Genomic DNA, 20,502 nt, shown 5'->3' on the forward strand with positions numbered 1-20,502 from the left:
GAGGGGAGGGCAATGGGTTTGAAGAACGCCATTGTGCTTGAGCGTGTGCTACTCTGTCCTCCTCCTTCTCCCCACCACGCTGCTAACGAGCGGGGCACAGCGGTTAGTCATCGCGCGCCGAAAGTAAAATAGTAAAAAAACAAATCGAACAAAAATCATGAGCGCATCAACTAACGTACAAGATAATAGCATTTTCGACATAGCGGCTCTGCAGTGAGATCATAGATCATCATCATCGCCATCGTATGATAATAACAATAACCATCAAAACCCGCGATAAAGGCGACGACATGTGCGCGTCACAGATACCATCTACCCCCGGACGAAGATTTGTCGTATTTAATAAACCATCAACGGGTTTATTTTTTTTTTAGGGTAGATAACGATCACAGGCCATTGACGACGGTTTCACTTATGCCGGGCTTACACACTCGTCGCTCTGGTTGATCACTTGGGATGATTTTGACGGTTCATTTTTTAAATGAATTCGTCTATTTTATATCATAAGACTAAAAGAGAAATGTGTAACTACTCGGCTTTAGCTGTTGTCGTAGGTACGTTGAACAACACTGAATACGAGTAATGAACACTAACTGTGAAGTTAGTAATGAACATTCTGTGGCGCCTCCCGATAACATTTTCCACGGCTTTCCGGTTTGAACGAGCACAGGCCATGTGTGTATGTATGTGCGCGTGGCGGTGGTTATGGTGACGGGGATTCGGAAGGGGGTTATAGCCGAGAAAGTGACTTAGTTAGCCGTGGACGATAGGGGAGGACGGCCAAGGGTTTTTTTGGGGGGAAAAAAGAAGGGTGAGATCGATATCTCGAAGAATCCAGCAGCGCACGTCTCAGCTCGCCGGTCGCCTTTTCCTTTTTCGTTACCGTAAAACCCCCCAGTGTAAGTATATAATAATATATTATATGTATATATACACATTATATTGCGCTCACCGTCATGACTATATAGATGCGCTCTGAATTCAGATACTCTTTTGCGCCCACGGCGCTTATTGCCGGAGATAAAATCTCGTGTGGTGACATTAGGTCGAACCTGTTTACTAGTGACGGCGATCGACTAATAATTGTAAAATATTTAGTTGCACATGCGGTACTCAAAGGGACTGGTGTTTTGACTTTGAATGTTTTCCGCTATTTTCGAATGTCACATTTCACTCGTGACCCGCCACTGTGAAATGTGATTTTCGGACGGCGCGGTGCTTAATGTGTTGGAAACTGGTATAGCTGCTGGGGATCGAGACTCAACCGACCGTCTGTAAGTAATGTATTGTGTTATTATATAGTACCTACATGACGGCTATATAGGAGAGTAGCAGGTCATTGAGTCATCTAGCGCGCGCGCGAGCGCACCGAGTGCTATCCTTTTCGGATTAGCCTTTTTTTCTCTTCATACTCAATCGCACGGAAATGATAAATGGCCACGCTTACGCTCAAGAGCGTTGAGGGGGCGAGGGTGTGAACAACAGGTTGCGCGTTTCCGACTTTATGAAGATAATGATATTAATAATAATAACACGAACCGATGATTTTCACAGCACAACAGATGTGCAATACTGCTATTGAGTTTCTACCGTACCGGTCGCCATCCATGCCGATGATTAACAGCCCGGCGCAACGACGATCGATAACAATGCGAGGTCAGTGAAGCTTAAACGTTGTAATGCATGTTGTTAGTAGTAGTTATTTTCAAAGCCTAAGGGTACTGTCCACGTCAACAGATTTTAAACGATGAATATTTTAAACATGATTATTATTATTATTGTTATGGGGTCGGAACTGCTTCCCGAAAATACGACAGGCCTTCCAATTGCCCAGATTTTCGGCCGCTGTTTTTATACTAAGAAATCGTCTTACCATATAGATACAAGGTATAGCACATGAATTCAAATCTTTACGAATAACACTAAATAGTAGTTATTTTTGAATATATGGAAATAAATACACAGCTAGAGTCTAGACCAACTGAAATTATGGTTAACATAGGGACACAACAAATGTATAGTTGGAATAGTTAGGCCAATTAATCGTTTAGTTTTCTTAACTATAGTATAGTTTCTTTAACTAAACATTCAGCTGGCCCAACAATTTTTTTAGTTATTCCGACTATACATTTATTGTGTTCTTATATTAACCATAATTTTAGTCGGTCCTCCTATGTATTTTTTTTCGTGTAACTTTTTAGGCTCTCCCACACTCGTTTATAAAAAAAAAAAAAAATTAATTAAAATAAGCGTTAATCGTGTGATATTCGTTCGTAAGACGTGTACTCGTCATAATGTGTTTGATTGTTTATCTTGGAAAAAAAAGGAAAGGATTTAAACCGATTAATTTTATCAATCGCATTAACGCAAAAAGTGCATCAGTATATTTCTCGAATCTACCGGCATTTCCCAATCACAGCACAAACGATTGCGCAATACTGCGTGCGTTTTTCTTCTCCCTCTTTCTATGTTTTTCTCTCTTTCTCTCTTCCTCTCACTCTCTTGGTTCCATGACGAATTTTCAGACCCGTGTTTGATTTGTCTGCAGCACGCACCCATACACAAGCCACGCCGTTACAAATCGCTTCTAGCGGATATCAAACATACCTCTGCGATACTAAATCGCAAACCCGTGACGACAATGATCATCAAAAGCCAAAAAGCTCTTGAAATCCACGATACAACTTACATTCAGTTTGCAATCTAGAAAACGACCGGGGTGTTTTAATATAGCGCCCCCGGTTAATCCCATGGGCGCAGTTGCTCTTTCACTGCCATTCGACGATTAATAAAAACACAGACCTTGCCACCACCCCCTCTCGTCCACTCGACCGATCGCTGGGTGTTTACACCCTTTTTATTGTTATTGCTCACTATCATCATCATCGCCTAATCGTGTAATCTCCTACAGCCCCTCATGATCAAGTTACTCTATACTCGCGAGTGGTCTTTATCATAATAGAAAACACGTTGTTTAATAACACATCATCGTGTTAACATATGGGCGGTTGTTTTGAATAATATATCGTACATGTTATAATAGTGCATGTACAAGCGTTTAGTGGATACGTTTGAAGACATTTACTCAGCCAATAAGACCACCTTCAAACAAATCAGGACCGCATTATAAAAAAACACCCTTATACCGGTCAATATTTTTAATAATATATAAACAGTTCGACGCACAAACGTGTCTTCTGGTTTTAACGCCTAGTTCTTATCTGGTAATATATTGTAACCCATTTAGTAACGGGTACATTAATATAATTTGAATGCCTTATTATCAATCGAACCAGCTAAATGTTGTTTAAGCTTTAAAGAACCAATAAATCTAAATTGATTTATTAAATCTCTAATAAACGTATTTCAGTATAATGGGCATAGATATGTATATAGAGCGACACTAAATTTGTTTGTTAGACACTAAAACGCTACAAGTACTGAAGTGCATTAATATCAACTTTAATTGTATTTTTTTTTGCTTCTGTTTTTCGATGTAGTCAAACGTATGATAGCTTAGAAGAGATATCGCAACAATTGCTTTGATACACTAATTAAACCGATTTGCGTATAATAATACATTTGTTCTTACCTGTTGATCGATGACACGCTGGGCACGTTGTCCTGAGTGCAAACGCCTTCCGCCAATAGTCTATCGCGGATTTCCCAAGCGAACATGGTCGGATTTTCTCGTTTGTAATTTGCTATGGAGTCTACGACGGGTGCGGTTGCCACTTTGGGCTTGCTGCCTCCGATAACGCCGGCTTTAAAGCTACCAGTCTCGTAGTACCTGCAAAGCGAAAATAATAATATCATATACTGTATTATAATGTAGTTGGCGGTTAGCACAAGTCATAGCGTAACGCAATACTGGATGCTGTTATTATTGTAATATTTTGATTTTATTATCGTGTGTTAAAAACGATGTAATATATTAATATATATATATATATATATATAGTACCTATGTACATGTATAAATTCATTTTTTTTCCTATAGAAAAAGCACACACCTTACAGTATATTATATAATATAAGTCTGTAAAGCGCAACGCGAACACAATAGCCTTTTTACCATATGAAAGGGCCTTGTGTCCCAATGGCCGCGGCCGTCACCGGGGACTTGCGCGAAAAATGACCGTTGGTCATTATATGCATATGAAGATGTCCTACTTCCGGGACACGATATCCCGTCCAAAACAAAGGAGCTCGCGATTATTTATTATCACGGAGCAACAATATTATTATCATAATACACTACGCTTGGCATTATTTATTTAACATCACATTGTATGTACGTGTGTGTACGAAGATTGTATAATGTATAGGTATAATTTTTTTGTCGTTGCTTTCTGCGCGTTTTTCGTATTATAGAAAATGCAGATTTTAGTCTATTCATGTAGGTCCAGCCATTGTTTCCGGACGGTTTTAAATGCGACGCCCAAAAAGTATTAGCATGAGCGCCGGACGTGTCTAGGGGTTCGGCGGAGCTCTTGTGTGTGTAGTGTAATGTAGATGTATGTAATATCGCATTAGAGTTTTCGCCGTATGACCTATAGTCTAAAGTCTACAGTATCGCCCGTTTATGAAGCAGTAGGATAGCATACGAAGAGCCAATGGTTAAACTGGAGAAAATCAAGCTCCCATTTACGCCAATTGTAACTACTGTCGAATATAGGATCTCGTGTGTCAAAAACATGTAAAGTAATATAAGTCACCTTGTGGAAAATGTATCTGTATCGTCCGAACACATAAAATATGCGCAAATAATTAGTAGAAGTATGGTGAAATAAATGTGAAGAGAAACATTGGGTGTTCTATTATTGTAAATGAAATGATTCCGTTGTCGCTGCTCTGTTTCAAATGAGTGTCCTTGCTCAAAGATATAATCAAGCTAGTCAATTAGCGAGTATCTACCGACGAACGGCTCGTTTCGTTGACATAATATCATCGCGCCCCCGTACTTTCAAGCCATAAAGTTTATACCGACCAAATTAATTGGAACAAACGAATCGTTAAATTGGAACTTTGTGTATGCACATCAAGCGTGTTATTTTTTTCCACACTCGAAAACCCGAAATCCGAGCGCGCATTTATAGTCCAATGTTGGCAACGGGTTATATTTAGAGTGAATGTCAGTTTATCAATGTCTACACCTGAGCCAAGTCCAGGAGAACACACGCAAGCTATTAAAATAATATTATTACGAATCACAAAAAAGGCAACAGCAGTTTAACGTGATAGGCCCCTGCCAGGCCTTGACTGATGGGGAAACGTGTGGTATTTAAAGTAGTCCGTGCATTAACTATATCATTTTCAGATGATTTTGTGTACCTTTACTGTAACTTTATTTTATTGTAAGGCGAAACACGCAAATGACGATACCCGTATAGGTACTTATTTTTAAACCACAGACTATAATGACAGAAAAAAATAGTTGATTTGAATTAGATATCTACTACGTGTAAGTATAGACGATATAATATAATACATTTAGCTGTTTTCACGATTTCTAGATACCCCCTCCCCCTCCTCATACAAGTTAAACACTGATTATAGTATACTATAGTGATGCAAATTTGGCGAACGTCAAGAACGGCGCTACGCATTTTTAATTTTAATATATTCTATATAAGTTTGCTAATATAATAATGTATTTCAAAATCATTGCGCGTGTCATTGATATTTTTTTGTTTTGTTTTTTGATGCGCGAGAACTGTTTCATCCATAGTAGAAAATGGTTATGAATTTATCAACATTAGACACAGTCCCCGACGATGTGTGTGTAACCTTTTTCTGGGCAAGAGAAATCATAATCGAGACCTATTGTTCAATGGAGAATAACAATTTTTCACGGATGTTTTTTTTTTTTTGCTCGCGCCGTTGTCAACCCTAATAATTCCAAAACCGGGTTCGACCGGCGGTGGCAACAGCTATACACCATAACAGATAGAAAATGTATACTGCGGTGGTGGTATACACGCGAGGCTAACTCAATTTTGCACTTAGACCCGGCACGCGCACACCCAGTGACATTTCCCAGAAGCCGCACGGATAATACGCTCGCGGTTAATGTTATTAAAACTCACTGGGAGGAAATCGAAGGAAGGGTGCGGTGTCAGCAGTATGAGGGCGGGGAGATGGAGAACCGGAGAAGAAGGAAACGAATCGAATGAGATACGGATATGCAATGACAGTTCATTTAAAAAGAAAGAAACCACTTTTGTTTTTTGTTTTGCATTATATTATAAAAGAACGGTAGAAAATGGTAGGGAACATTGGGAATTCAATCCTATGATATTGCAATTTAAATTAAGCATCGAGTACCAGGTTAATATACAGCAATGATTATTTAATTACCAGCCACTCTTTAAGGCCAATAATAATTTTGATAGGTGGGCGCTTATCGAATATTTTAAGCGATGTACAAAAATTGTTATTACTTATTAAAAGGACGTCGTACCCTTTAAATATAACCGTAAAAACGTGTAGGTCAAAAAAAAAATGTTGATATCGATAAAAAGAGAAAAGCTGCGTTCTCTCGTCGTTTTTTTTTAGAAAACTTAAATTTTACTTTATATATATAAGCACTTAAATAAGTAAAAAATGATAAAAAGTGAATGTTTGATCAATTATATAAAAAAAGCTAGAGAAAACCCAGATAAAGTTCTCATTACTTTAAAAAAATTTGTCTACGATTATTATTTAGTCAATAATTGAGAATGTGTTTAAACGAAAAAAAATGTTGTAATCGCTGTCAAGGATGCTGTGATAGTCCGAAAAATAATTTAACTACTAGAAAAAAAAATAGGGTCCCACTGAACTAATAATTACACATCACAGTATAGCCTGATTTATAAAAAAATGCCTATACTTTACTCCATAAAAATGGGCGGAGAGCGTCTTCTTGATGTTAATTATCTAGTAGTGTGAATTTTTTATTTTTATTGGGAAAATAACACATTTTGTTAGAAAAACAAAATCTTTTTTTATAACGATGGTTAGGTTAGCTACTAACTGAACGTGTAAACTGTGTACTATTAATAATACAGTTAAACAGCAAAACATTATCATATAAATAAGTGTTTTTCAAAATCGAATCACGATTCATTCGCGTTGAACTTTAATGTGTGTACATGTGTGATATATAAGTAGCTATATGAAGTTAAAGTACTTAATATACATTTTTTTGGGGGGAAACGGCAGCGGGTCCACTGTGCCTTAATGCATAATGCATGTAATACACCAGCACGCGTAACCCGTTTCCGCGAACAAAAAAAAACAAAATAATAAAATAAATAAATGGGCATAAAGATTCGCAAGAAGAGCGTACGGCCGTGAGAGGGAGACCAACCGAATGAACCGGAGGAGAGTAACATAAAAATTAATAGCGGCGACATGGTTTTTACGACCTTCTCTATTTTATTAGGGTATGTTTGTAAAAAAAAAAATGTGTAATATATAATATACAGGGACGATATTGTTGCAGAGAGAACCGGAAGCGGGGGAAAGTCCGTGGACATCGGTTGCGGTCGAGGCTTAAAAGAGCAGATCCATTATCTTGGTTCCGGTATTCTAGAATAATTGTTTCATATTGAAAGGAACAACGCTAAAAAAACATCGTCCTTAGTATAGTAAAACGTCGGCTGTTTATTTTTAAAAAGTATTTATTTACATTAACAATTACATGCAACTGAAATTCAGATACCGAATAGAGACGCTTCACTAGCTTATTTTTATATTTGTACCAACAGAATCGAACTTATCCGCAGTAGTTGTAAATAAATAGATTAATTCTCTGATACCATGTGAAGAGCTTTGATTGGGTACTGAAGACGGATTATCACTTATCAACCATCAATAAAGAATTGGAAAAAAACATTTGTTCCTTTAGGTTATACATAGAATCGAGTAATGAGTAGTGACTAACAATTTCATAAATAATATTTCCAAAATCTCTAACCACCTCAATTGTTTTTCCTGTATTTTTTTATGGCTATGACTTGTAGGACTACACGTTCAATTCTATTGATTGTTACTCGTGTCTATGTTACAAAAGAAAATTGTATAATTATACTGTAAATGATTCTTACCTGGATAAAATTTTAGACACGCACCCGTGCGACACTCTTAGTTGTCTGGATATGTCACAGGGTCTAGTACCGTTATGTGCCAACTCCACTATCCTCTGCCTGACTAGGTCTGGTAACGGTCGGCCGTTGACGAACACTCCTCCCAGTTGATTCACACCACCGTGGCCTATTGAAAAAACGAGAGAAAAAACATTCGTTAATATTAATATCAGCATATAGTAACTACGATAGTGACAATAACTGTTGTTGTTGTTATTATACTATTGTTGGCTATGGCGGATGGCTTATTATAATTATTATTATTAGGTGTACAGATTGGTAGTTGGTTCCTTAAAAGTATTTTTTGGTTTTTTTATTTCGTTCATTATTATTATACTACAATAACGTACAATACACGTTATAATATATATGCACACACCGCAAAACTTAAAAAAAAAAATGAAACCATCGAACAACATCCGATACCGAACAATAATTACACAACTGCAACAATATTATTGTAGAACAGCCCACAGTCACGTAATTTGTCCTGTTTTTATCTACAAAAAAAAAAATACACATCCTTAAATATAGGCATATTTACACCTATTGTATAAACTTAATGTGAGTACGCTTACAAATCACGCTCGTCTATTCCGATATGTACATATAATTGAATCATTAAAACGTGTGTTTTTAGACCTATATTATTAGAATATGATATTTTATAAGTTTTGTAGCATAATGTTTTAGAATTGTTTATATCGACGTTGTATTGAACTACAATAACAGAAAAAATTAGATTAGATAATAAATAATTTGGATAGAACGAAAATACATTGTTTTTATTCAAACAAAGTAAGGCATGAATTACTTCATTTCAATAGAATATTTGATTTTTTCACGAATAAATTTTAATTTTACAAATAACAAACCATACAGTTTATAGCGTACCTACGCGATTATCTCCTTAGTTTACAAGTCAGTAAATAGAATACTCACCACACCTGACAACTAGCAATGTTATGCCACTAATGATTTGTGATTATTGATAATATTGACATATTGAAAATTAGGACAAAATTGGCATTTGTATTTCTTTAACGAATTTGTACCGATACAGATTTTTGATACGTTTTTTTTTTAATTAGAACATCTGTCCAGTGGTGAGATTTTAAATGGGCATCTGGTCTGGCCTTTTATTGTTACTATATGATGATTGGACGTCTCACAATAGAACAAAACGAATCGGTGCGAATAAAAGGTGTTGGGCGGTCAGTGTTGTGTCCGGTTGCAGATAACAACCAGCAAAACAATGTTCATTGAATATACATTATATATAAACACCGGTGGTTTAAAACCTCTCGACGCGTGTCCCGTTGTGGTGGGCGTTTATTATACCAACAAACAACCCGCTCAAATACACTATGTGTATAGTGATAGAGAACACAGATAGAGAATGATGGTTTAACGAGATAATCTTGTTTGCCGGGGCCGCGCAGGGGTTGTCCGCCGAATTAAGCAGATTACCGTTTCTGAAGTGGTTTGAGGGGTTAAGAGGAGGGCGGCGGCTATTAAGAGTTAGTCATCGCCACGCCGTTGGGCGTCGACATATTGGCTCTCGACCCGACAACTAGAAAACAATATAAACCCCGTCGACTAATTATTTATACCGTTTCCCTTGCATACACACCTATTTGGTAACCGATGGCCATTTTGTAAACATATTATACTGAATCAAGTAAACAATACACGAGTTCAACAAACATGTATACATACACATATTACAGTATTACATACATTAATTAGATATTGGACATGTTTGATAACACATATAAATATAATATGCAATTCTATTATATCATTACTTATTTAATCGTACGAGCAATATTTTACTTGACATTTATTACGAAATAATAATATCATTAATAGTTTTACAGTGAATAATGAATAAAATGTATTGTGAAAAATAGCTACTTGTGGGTCGTCTCGTTAGGTATTTAGTGACCAACAGGTATAAGTTAAGGTTAATTCGTTTTCTAAATTATAAATATGTTTTATGAAAGGAATAATGGATAATTATCATTTTTTTTCATATACTATGGTTTTTTATATAAATTATATTCGAGATAATCGCTGTGTTAGTTAGTTGTTGATACACTTACACATAAGTATACTTCTACTACCTATATGTAGTCTTTAAAAAAAATATATAATATATATTGTCGAGGTATAATAAAATCAAACTGCGGTTAGCCTATAAAAATGAAGCGCCGTTGACTTTAAGCAGGGCTCGTCATTCTGTTGATGTGGTATCGACAGCGCTGCAAAAACAATCAGTGATAAAACGGAAAACCCAACTATGTTGCCGTCAAAAGTGTTTGGCCCTCGGGGACCAAACACTGCACACGCCCTTGTTACTCTTCTAATGAATCTTCCCCATAGAATATAGAATATCGACTGAAGGGCCTGCACGCGTCTATAACATTAGTCCACACGTATGTGCGTTGGTTGGATGCTCATAGTACTAAACATTAGTCGATAAAAAGATAATTTACACAAACAATGAGGGGATGTTTTTATACAGGTCTCGATAAATATGCATGGTCTTGAGAACGAAAATTGGGGTCAATTGTTTATACTTACACAATAACAAAATTAAAAATAAAAGAATATATAATATTTTTTTTTTATTATTTGGTGAGTAGTTTGTAAAAAGATTAGGACGAGTCAGTGCTCACTGTCACCGGTTCGACACTGGATATGACGGTTCTGTTTGCTGGACGGAAAACCTAGTCTGGTGTAAAGAAGCCGCGGCGATCCGTCCCAAAAGTAAATTCTACAGCAATGGACCTGCAGGTCTGTTAAGCTATACGATGACGATAATGAGTTAAAAAGGGAGAAGAAGGTAAACAATTATTTTGATTTGATACGATTTTTTGGTTTATAATTTCAGCTTCGACGAGGAGCTGAGAAGGATTGTTTTTGAAATTATGTGTTTTTATTTTTGTGTCTGGATCCACGATATCTCCTAAACCGCTGCACCAATGTATTCATGCGACAAGCTTACAGATCAGAAATCGTATCTGAAAAGTACTCAATTTGGGCCGAAAGTTAAAATAATACAAAATCGAGAAAAACACCAAAAATATTAACCACATTTTTTATATTAAAATTACGGCATTACAGCTATTTCAAAAATAGTCAACATACATTGATTAACCAACGAAATATCATAAGCCCTATTTCCCTAGAAATGTTTAATTGTGTTTAGATGGAAAATACAAATTTTAAAGTTTGTTTGACAAAAGTTACAGCGTAGAAAGTGAAATTAATCGGACGTGCAAATTGGTTCTAGTTTCATGTACCTACAATTACAACAGTTATAAATCTACAGTTTTTTGTGAACAAAAGTTCATCTAGTTATATTTTTAACTATATTTTATAATATAACTACATTCAATGTTTGATACAAACGAATCTTGTGAAATATTTATCATATTATAGACCGGATAAATAATGATTTCAACTACCTGAGGTATTACATTAACGTATTATAAATTACATTTCACACCGTACTAATAAGCTCTATCGTGGAAAATTCATTTACATAGCACTTTGGATCGCGTTGCTCAACCAGGGTCGTGCCCGTTATCACTGTCGAATTTACCGTTGAGTATATTTCAAGTTAACGTTAAAAACACGTCGTAATATTGGTATTGTATCAAACGTTTAACTTAATATTAGATTTGGATTTAGAAAGATGCTCAGGGTCTACTTATCAATAGTAAATGTATAGTATGGTATAAGAGCTAAGCTTTTAGAGATTCGAGCTTGCTTAATATTTTGATGTCGATAATTATTGAATGTCAGTTTTGTTGAAAAGACGAAAGTTGCGTATCGCCGCAATATTTTAGGTATAAAAAAATTAATATAACAATATTATGTACCAGACCAGGGGTAGGTTATAATGTGCCAATCAAACACCGCAGTGTATGTTTTCCTAATTAGCTTTGGGCGGTGTAATGTAAATAAAACTAAACGCGACCGCCGCAATTGTGCAACACGCCGATCGTTTGTCGCGTGTATAAAAAAATCGGCGGCGCTAATCACTTGCGATGAAAACAAACTAAAAACGTGTGTGTATGTGTTTATAAACGAGAATCGATTAAGTTGCACAATCGGCGTGACGGTAAGACGGCGGCGGAAGCAGAGGCAAGGCGTTCTGATGCGGTTGAGTAAACGAATAATTAGACTTGGGTGCCGGCGTCGCGTTAATTACAATTTTGCCTAATCCTGATATTTTCACCAGAATCTTTCGGCCTTACTCTCGTTGGAAACTCCACCACGATTCGCGGTCGTTGGCCGCTGAGCGAATAGAAATTTCAAAAATAAGAAAAGATAAAACAAAAACGAAAAAATCGTTTCTCGCCGAACCCGACAGAGGCTGACAAACTCACAGGTATAGTATTCCATCATGTTCTGGTTGTACCGATAAGCGGCCGTGGACAGATCCATGGCGGGCCTGAGGGCCGTGAACAGTCCTCCGATATTTGCGGACGGGTCCAGTCTGGAGGCCGCGCCGAGTTCACCGACAACGGAATCGCCGCCGAGCACCATGCCGGACACGGCGGACGTGGTGCATAACACGCGCGAAGAAAAACCAAACGGACACCGCCGGCAGTAACTGTGTTGTTGACGGACACCGCTAATGTCTTTTGCGAACCCGCGTGCGGCCCTGTAATATACGTATTGTCGGCGGCGCGGACAACGGTGTGTGTGCGCGCGGTACGTGCGATCGGTGGTCGCGTCGGGTGTGCGATTGCACGTCGGGATAGCGTCGCGGCTCGCACGATGTGCACCACACAACAATATGTGTACCTATCAGCCGCCGGGGTGGCTTATGTCGTTTATGTGCTGCCGCCGCCGCCGCCGGTCAGAACGCGCGACGCTTTCGGGTTCGATGGGCGGGACAAAGGGATTTCGGTGGGGACACCCGCCGCCGTCGCTTCGTCCTGTCACCCTATACGTGACCGGCTCCCCTCCTCCCTGCATTCCGCCAGAAGCGGCTAGAGTGTAGTAGTGCCTGATTTGTTTTTATCATCCTCTTCTGTTTTTTGCTCCATTTTCGTAAAACACAAAAAAAAAAAAAACTACCCTCTATTTTAACGCGAGTACATAATACATATTATTTTAATCCACTTCCCCTCGAACGGTCTGGGTCGTCCGAAAATAGCGTTAAATTCGCCTTGATTCCCCTCTCTTAATGTTTTCCCGGTCGGAAACCGAAAATTGACATACCGTGCCCCACAATTCCATTTTTATGTAATCACAAGCATGTTATTTTAATATTATAACATTATTATCCCACAGGCCACTAGCAGAAGTTGTATACACACAAACGTAACTTATACGCGTATTTTTTTTTTTAATAATAAAGCACGGAACTGATTACGAACAAAAAGACTATATATACTCTATACTCAAAATGTTTTGTACTCTACTGATTAAAAAAAATGTCTCATCAAACGTGGATACCAAATCGAAATTTTCGGTCCCTAGAGTTACTGATATTTTTAAGGGTAACTGTAACTTTTAATATGCTCATAATTATCGCAGAAAACTGTTATAGTTGCAGATACTAGATATTATTCATTAAAATGTATGATATATTTTTTTTATATAATGTACAATAACATTACATAAAACCTATAGAATTTTCTTATGTGGGTGATATGAATAATAACGTTTTTAAGTTTGTACACAAAAACAAAGAGTTTTGTCAGAAAAAAAAGTTTTATTTAAATTTATATTTCTATACATGTATTTATTAAAAATATAATTTACTTAATATTATAATGAAATGTTCGTTTTTCTTTTGTTTTCATGTCATTTCGTCCGAAAATTCTAGAATATGTTTCTATTTAATAAGTAAAATTATTAGTAATAAATTTATAAAAAAAAAAAACTTTGAATCCACTGTAAATGCACCACTGCAGTCACGGTACTGTCGAATCGAATTTGCTATTGATGTTAAATTAATATTTAGTTATTCTAGTTTAGTTTTAGCTGTTTAAGTCAGACGAGATGTTGTCATGTCTCGTCATATATTATAATGCTATGCCATTAGCTTTCAGAGTTCGTTGGACTCTTAGCGTGTCAGCCGCGAGCGTTTTTTGATATTCAACTTGCATCATCTGTCCCGGACCACTGTGATTTTTCCGGAAATCTTCTCACGTCAAAAGTGCGCCTACCAAGCCCACATAGTCCGGGAGTCTCTTACTGTCGGGGGTAAGGGGTATGCCTACAATACGAGGCGGTGGTGGCGGATGACGCATGTGCCGCTCGGGGTAAAGACCCTTTGCTATTGGCCAATGGGCGGACCGGAAACCCGAAAACGTTTTGCGTACGCTTTTATTTTTTTTTTTCGCCTCCCATTTCATATCCGTTGCACACACACACATACACATGGCGGGGTGTAAATATTTTAATAAGCGCCGAAAGTCGAAAAAGCCGACACACGGAGCTTTTTGTGTTATTAAACTGCGCCGCGAAAGCTTTACAAAACGTTTGCCTTGTACTGCTGCTGCTCACACCCCCTTGTCGTCCCGCTTTAATGGTTCCTTCGGGGAATGCCTATCGGGAAAATAACGTTTTACAAAAGTAAAAGCCACGAGCGTGTGCTTTTCGGTTTTTATTGAGGTTTGCCGTGAACACGCTCGTTTCCATACATTATTATGTCGTACGCCTCGTATGACGTATATAAATGTATAATCCGCGGTAGTCGGCCAAATGTTTTTTTTTTCTCTATTCCTTTTTAATAAAATATAAAACCATAGGCCACACAACGCCGCGAAACCCGCGGCAACTCTTTTTACTTTTACAGAAAAGCCACGATGAGTATTAATAATGGATTCTGTAAGCTTAAATTTGCGTTGTATCGAATTCTCCAGGCAGGACCGGCGCTAGACAATAATCGACTAAGGCAAACTCTAATTTTGCCACCTTTTCGATTATTAATTTAAAACAAAATCGCCCCCTTGTATAATGCAACCCTAGGCAATATACCTATGTTGCCTGCTCCATACACCGGCCTTGTCTCCAGTCAGTTATTCGGTTGGCAGACATAATCAATTAGGTCTAAAATTAGAAAAAATGAGATTGAACTGTTTTAGTCGAGAAAAACAAAATTATCTCACCATCAAGAAATTTTAGTTGATACACTTTATGAAAAACGTAAGTGTTTAATTAATATTTTTACAACAGTATAAACTGAAACGAAAAAGGCTAATGTAAAACAAATCTTCTTAAAGTACGGCTATTTCTAATGTTTCAAAAGAGTTTACATATTTTTAAACGCATTCATTTGTATTAGGACTGTAAAATAATGTTATAGCTTTTAATTTAACTCAATCGACAAAATATACTATATTTATAATGGCGGTTGAGAAAAACCATATCTGCAGACTGCAAATATGCTTACCACCTACACGCCTGCCGAACACTTATAACACTTTACATAATAATTTTTAATTATCATAATATTTTAAACTGAGAACGCGTTATTAGCCGTTTCGATCGGGGCGTTCGCCAGACGCGCCGGTAAGTTTTTAATTTTTTCCTCCGTTTTTTCTATTATATATTATTATTAATATTGTAAAATATTTCAGCGACACTTTTGGCGTCTGCGCTGCTGTCTCTTCAAAGACCCGTTAAACGATGTGTGACGCGAACGCATCAGTTTTTTTTTACCATTTTATTTTTGCCACCGCCGCCCGCGTTTACACGTCTGGACGCCGCCTAACCTACAACCTAACCGATCCGTATGGTCTCACATCGGTGACTATTTCATTTACTATATATTATTATGTATGTATACAAGAATAATAATTGTCACACATAGTCAAACGCACACCGTACACGTGAAAACTCTAGTTAACACACACCGCCGCCGCCCGGTCGTATCCAAGAGGGTTAATGATTCAGAAACGCGTGCGGGAATGTCCACTTGGGTGGCCGGTTTATTGAGCGATGACAAGTAATAATGATTTAAGAAAAAGAAACAAATGTTTGAGTCGCTAAAATCTACAACGTTATCCCGGTTGGATGAAAAATTAACAAGACAAGTCGGCGAACATCGTGGACTTTATGCGCACCTCGTTTATCGGCCCTCGATAGTAGCTGGTATATTGTTGGAGTACATGGGCTATTATAGCCGGGTAGTAAAAGGATGGCGAGCCAACAGAAGAGCGGACGGGATTCTTTAAATATCGTTTGCCAGAGAGTAGTGGCAAAAGTCGGAGAGCGTATAATATAAAATATATAGTACATTATATTATTGTTATGAGCCGTTGTTCGTCCCCTTTCACGTTAGTCGACAATGCTGAGTTAATAAATTCGGCATTATCACGGCTATAGACCGCGAGCCACCACCGAGGTCGCCTCCCCGCGTTTCCACGCACATCATATTATAATACACAATACCTATGTGTGTGACGGTCCTCGTTCCTGTATATCGATTAAACGCCAGGTTCGTTTACAACAGTTCGAGGGCTGCTGCCGACGCTGTGTACTATAGGATATAATACGGGGTCACTTGATCATAATAATATTATAAAAGGCTCTGCAGGTAATAATAATGCGGCACAGCTGATTTCTGTGTTAAACGCTACCGCGCGCAGGATGTTAAAAAGCGATTTTTTTCTGGTGTTGTATGTGTACATAATAAAACCAAGAGTGTTGTGAATACCCAGTCCTCCTCGTCCACACCAGAATGTCTTTAACGAACCATTATCGGTTGACCATCGACGCGGTTTAAAAACTCTACGACCGCCGCAGCAGTTCCAAGAGTTAAGTAATTGTTTTCGTTAACAGATTTTTATCAATTACCGTTCGCTTGGTCGCATCACAAGCTAACCTCTGGCAACCTCTGGTACCAGGTTATAAAGTCCTCTGGAACCAACCAATTGAAACCCCTATGCGGCGGCGAAGTAATAATAAACTTTTTGATCTCCGCAGCGAAGCTAAAGTCAATCGCACCACGCCACTGTTCAATTGTGTAAAAATATTCATTGTTCACTTGTCGTTTCCAATGTGATTTCAAGTGGTAAAGTGTAACCTGCAACGACTTCAGTCCAGAAGATATATTGGTAAACATATCTTCGTAGCAATTCTAGGTTTTCAGTAGAGTTTAAAGTATTTTAATAAATCATTCAGGTTTTTTTTTAGTTTTTTCATTCTTCCTGTTGTTTGGAAACCGAATATATATATTTTTAAATTGTCGACAATATATCGTGTTAACTCATTTCGATTCATATGTGTATATATTAAAAATACTCGCATGCACGAAGGTTGATCCTAGTTTCGATTTCATAGTGTACCTATGTGTGTGCGAGTGCATGTGCTGCTTCTTCGGGTGTGTCCGGCAATCACGAATATCTCACAGTGCTCTTATTTTGTCACACAAGTGCAATCGAATATGGTCCGCCGGATATCGGTTACAGCCGCCACGACCACAACAGCTATAACGCGGCCGGTCAGGTTTTCATGTAATAATATGTAGGATATCCCCGTTTCCTCGGTCGCGTCACATTCGTACTCCAATATGTAAAAGTAATCGTAATTATAGGACTACAACACACACACACACACACTTATAACGCCAAGACGCGGCTTAGACATGACGATGGGAATTTCCCACGATTAATACCTATACATCATATCCGTCGCCCGAACCACCGCCGACTTCCCTTTTGCCGAGCAAACTCACACTAGTATACATTATACAAATATATATATATATAATAGTATATATATATAATAGTATCTATATATATATATATAATAGTAGTGGTAGACGAAGCCATAATAATTGTATTTTTTTGTATAATTACAATAGAACGTGAGTAATCGACGCCGTGTTAATAGTAATAATATTACTTCGAGTAAGAAAAGGATGTAAATGTATATTTATTTTATTTCAGTCTGTACAACGTTTTGTACGCGCGTCGGTACTGAGTGGCCGCTATTATAGTAAAATCTACTATAATGTTCTGTCTCTCTTTGGGGCATGCAAATCATAGTGCAAACACACTTTGGGAGAGACACTATTTTGAGCTAACGGTAAATCTTACAATAATTTATCTTGTTACACACAATAAAGGTGACAACATTTTCCATCAAATTCTTCGCTTAATTATTGAAAAAAAAAACTAAAATGAGGAAATATCGAAACACAGTGTTGTAATAATGACCAAAACTATTAAATTTCAAGTAAGAATAACGTTTTAGAAAATAATTGAATTGTTAGGTAATATTAAGTTATTTATTGTCAGCTTTATTTTTGGCTTTATGGCGAATTGTTAGTTCAAATAATAACTCTCCAAAGTTAATTTGAGTTCTGTTTTTCGCGCTAGAATGAAGCTACAGTATGAAACTATTGAAACGTTGTGAGTTGTTAAACAGGTGACACACGCTCGGCGTGGCGTTGTAGAACAGATCTAAGCAATTGGGGCAGATAATTTCAGGACGAGCGACATCCGTTTGGATTTTTATGTGGTGAAATTATTAACAATTGTCGTGGTGCGTTATACTCAAAAGTAGGCGGGATTCGGCCTAATATAAAATTACGGCGACGGGCTTAACAAAGAAACTAAAATCTCAGCAGTTCGTTTTTTTCTTTTAGCGGAGTCGTTCGAGGCAGGGCGATGACTATAGTAGTTATATTTCAAGAGTGGCTCCGAGCTTGTTAAGTCCTCTATATCTACGTGTGTGCGAGAGAAAGAGAGGGAGGAGAAAGCAAAGTATAAAAATAAACTGTTGATATACCCTTAAATGAGCAGCTCGGGATGAAGGCGCGACTGCGGGGAAACTTGTGTATAGTTTTTGGCATTACCATTTTATGAAAGCTTCGTCAAAGAGATACGCCGGGTGGACCGGGAGCGTTGTATACACTTTTATGTACATAATATAACAGGAGAAAAACGAAGGTCGAAAAGAGGTTGAGAGACGAAGAGATAAAGGCCGTTGTGGGCGGAAAGCACTTAAAAAGCTTCCCGCATTGTTTATTATACACCCGGTTTCTCAAGATTGGATTATCCCTCGCTTCAAAAACGACCGCAGAAATAAATAATACCGCGGAGAGCCGTTCACGGTCCGAGGATCAAGGAGCAACGCCGGGTGCAGAAGCGCACCCGTTTGCAGTTTATGCAGCCACAACACTTAAAAACTTCTACAACACACACAACCGTTGGCTTTAATAATTATGAATAGAATAATAATAATAATAATAATAAAGCTACTGCCTACTTTAAGCTGCAAAAACTTGTAATGAAAACTATCACGTGTAAAACAATGTGGTGCTGTATAAGAATGGAAATAGTCGTAAAAACTGCAATAAATTCAGCAGGGCTTAAATCAAAATTTATTTTATTGTTTTTTCGTGAATTTATTGAATTTTAACGCTTTTTTAATTATATTGTTTAGCGTTATTATGCTTTTAAACGTTATCGGTTTTATTTTGTTTTACGTTGATTGTATTTAAAACGTCATTAATTATTGAATTTAACGTAAAAAATTTATTTTTGTTGCTTCTTTTAACATTTATTCGTTAATAGGTAATTAAAGAACCACCGCCAAAATAAAATATATTGTAAGTACCGGATACTTATTTTGATTTATTATTAACTCTTAGTCAAGGGAGTCAAAATTTAAATAGCATGTTTTGTCACAATGTTCTAAAAAAACGTTTTCAAGTCCTGGCACTAAATTGTGACATTTTTTTCTTCAAATTATACTACTTTGATTTTACACTAATCATACCAGACTGTACCCACGCACTTTTTTCTCCTAGTCGCGCGATACATCACTGTCGGTACATGACCTTTGATTATTATTATTATTATTGAATGGCGGATTTCGCGACTATTCCGCTGGGGCTTGTTTCTAATGAAACTGTCGGCAACGGCCGACGTCGCTAGGTCAAATTTGAATACATATATTATAAAAAACAAAGATAGAGAGGGGTAGAGAGTGGGAGAGAAACAGGACGTCGTCGTCGAGCAATCAATCACGGCGGCGACCCCCCATCTGCATCCAGACCGGTATCGATGAGGCGGCGGGGAGGTCGTCACTCAGTAAGGGTAGTCGACGGGCCGCGAAATTAAAAAAAAAAAAGAAAGGGAAAAGCGAGGAATAAAGTATAAAAATAATAATAATATAATTCCTCTAAAAGAGAAAACCGGATCGAGGGATATGATATTATAATAGTCATATTTCACAGTCCCGTGAACATTGGCCATGTAGCAGGCATCCTTGCCGGGGAGAGAAGTTGCGAAGTGAGCTGAATTTATCATTTTCCAGATATATGAAACCGTAGTGCATTCCTTTGCGAGACCGACAAAAAATATTTTTTTTTTAAAAATGGCGACCG

General features: G+C 37.5%; 1 protein-coding gene across 7 annotated transcripts in view; it reads right to left on the minus strand.

Moving 5' to 3' along the window:
• LOC126835375 (paired box protein Pax-5-like) overlaps window positions 1-20,502 on the minus strand; it is a 68,047-nt gene that overhangs the window by 15,205 nt on the left and 32,340 nt on the right. For 6 of the 7 annotated variants that reach the window (XM_050567912.1, XM_050567913.1, XM_050567918.1 and 3 more), the window contains exons 4-5: window positions 8,094-8,259; window positions 3,593-3,790 (exon numbers count right to left, since the gene is read on the minus strand). In XM_050567912.1, coding sequence (XP_050423869.1) covers window positions 3,593-3,790; window positions 8,094-8,259 — 364 coding nt within the window. Of the gene's footprint in view, window positions 1-3,592; window positions 3,791-8,093; window positions 8,260-12,532; window positions 12,883-20,502 lie in introns of those variants that run through there. The other variant, XM_050567914.1, reaches the window with a different exon arrangement.

The sequence above is a fragment of the Adelges cooleyi genome, unplaced genomic scaffold (assembly GCF_023614345.1).
Source record: "Adelges cooleyi isolate 19-005CV unplaced genomic scaffold, UGA_ACOO_1.1 ACOO_flye_CR_arks_rails_tigmint_CR_PRNA_23, whole genome shotgun sequence".
NCBI lineage: Eukaryota > Metazoa > Arthropoda > Insecta > Hemiptera > Adelgidae > Adelges > Adelges cooleyi.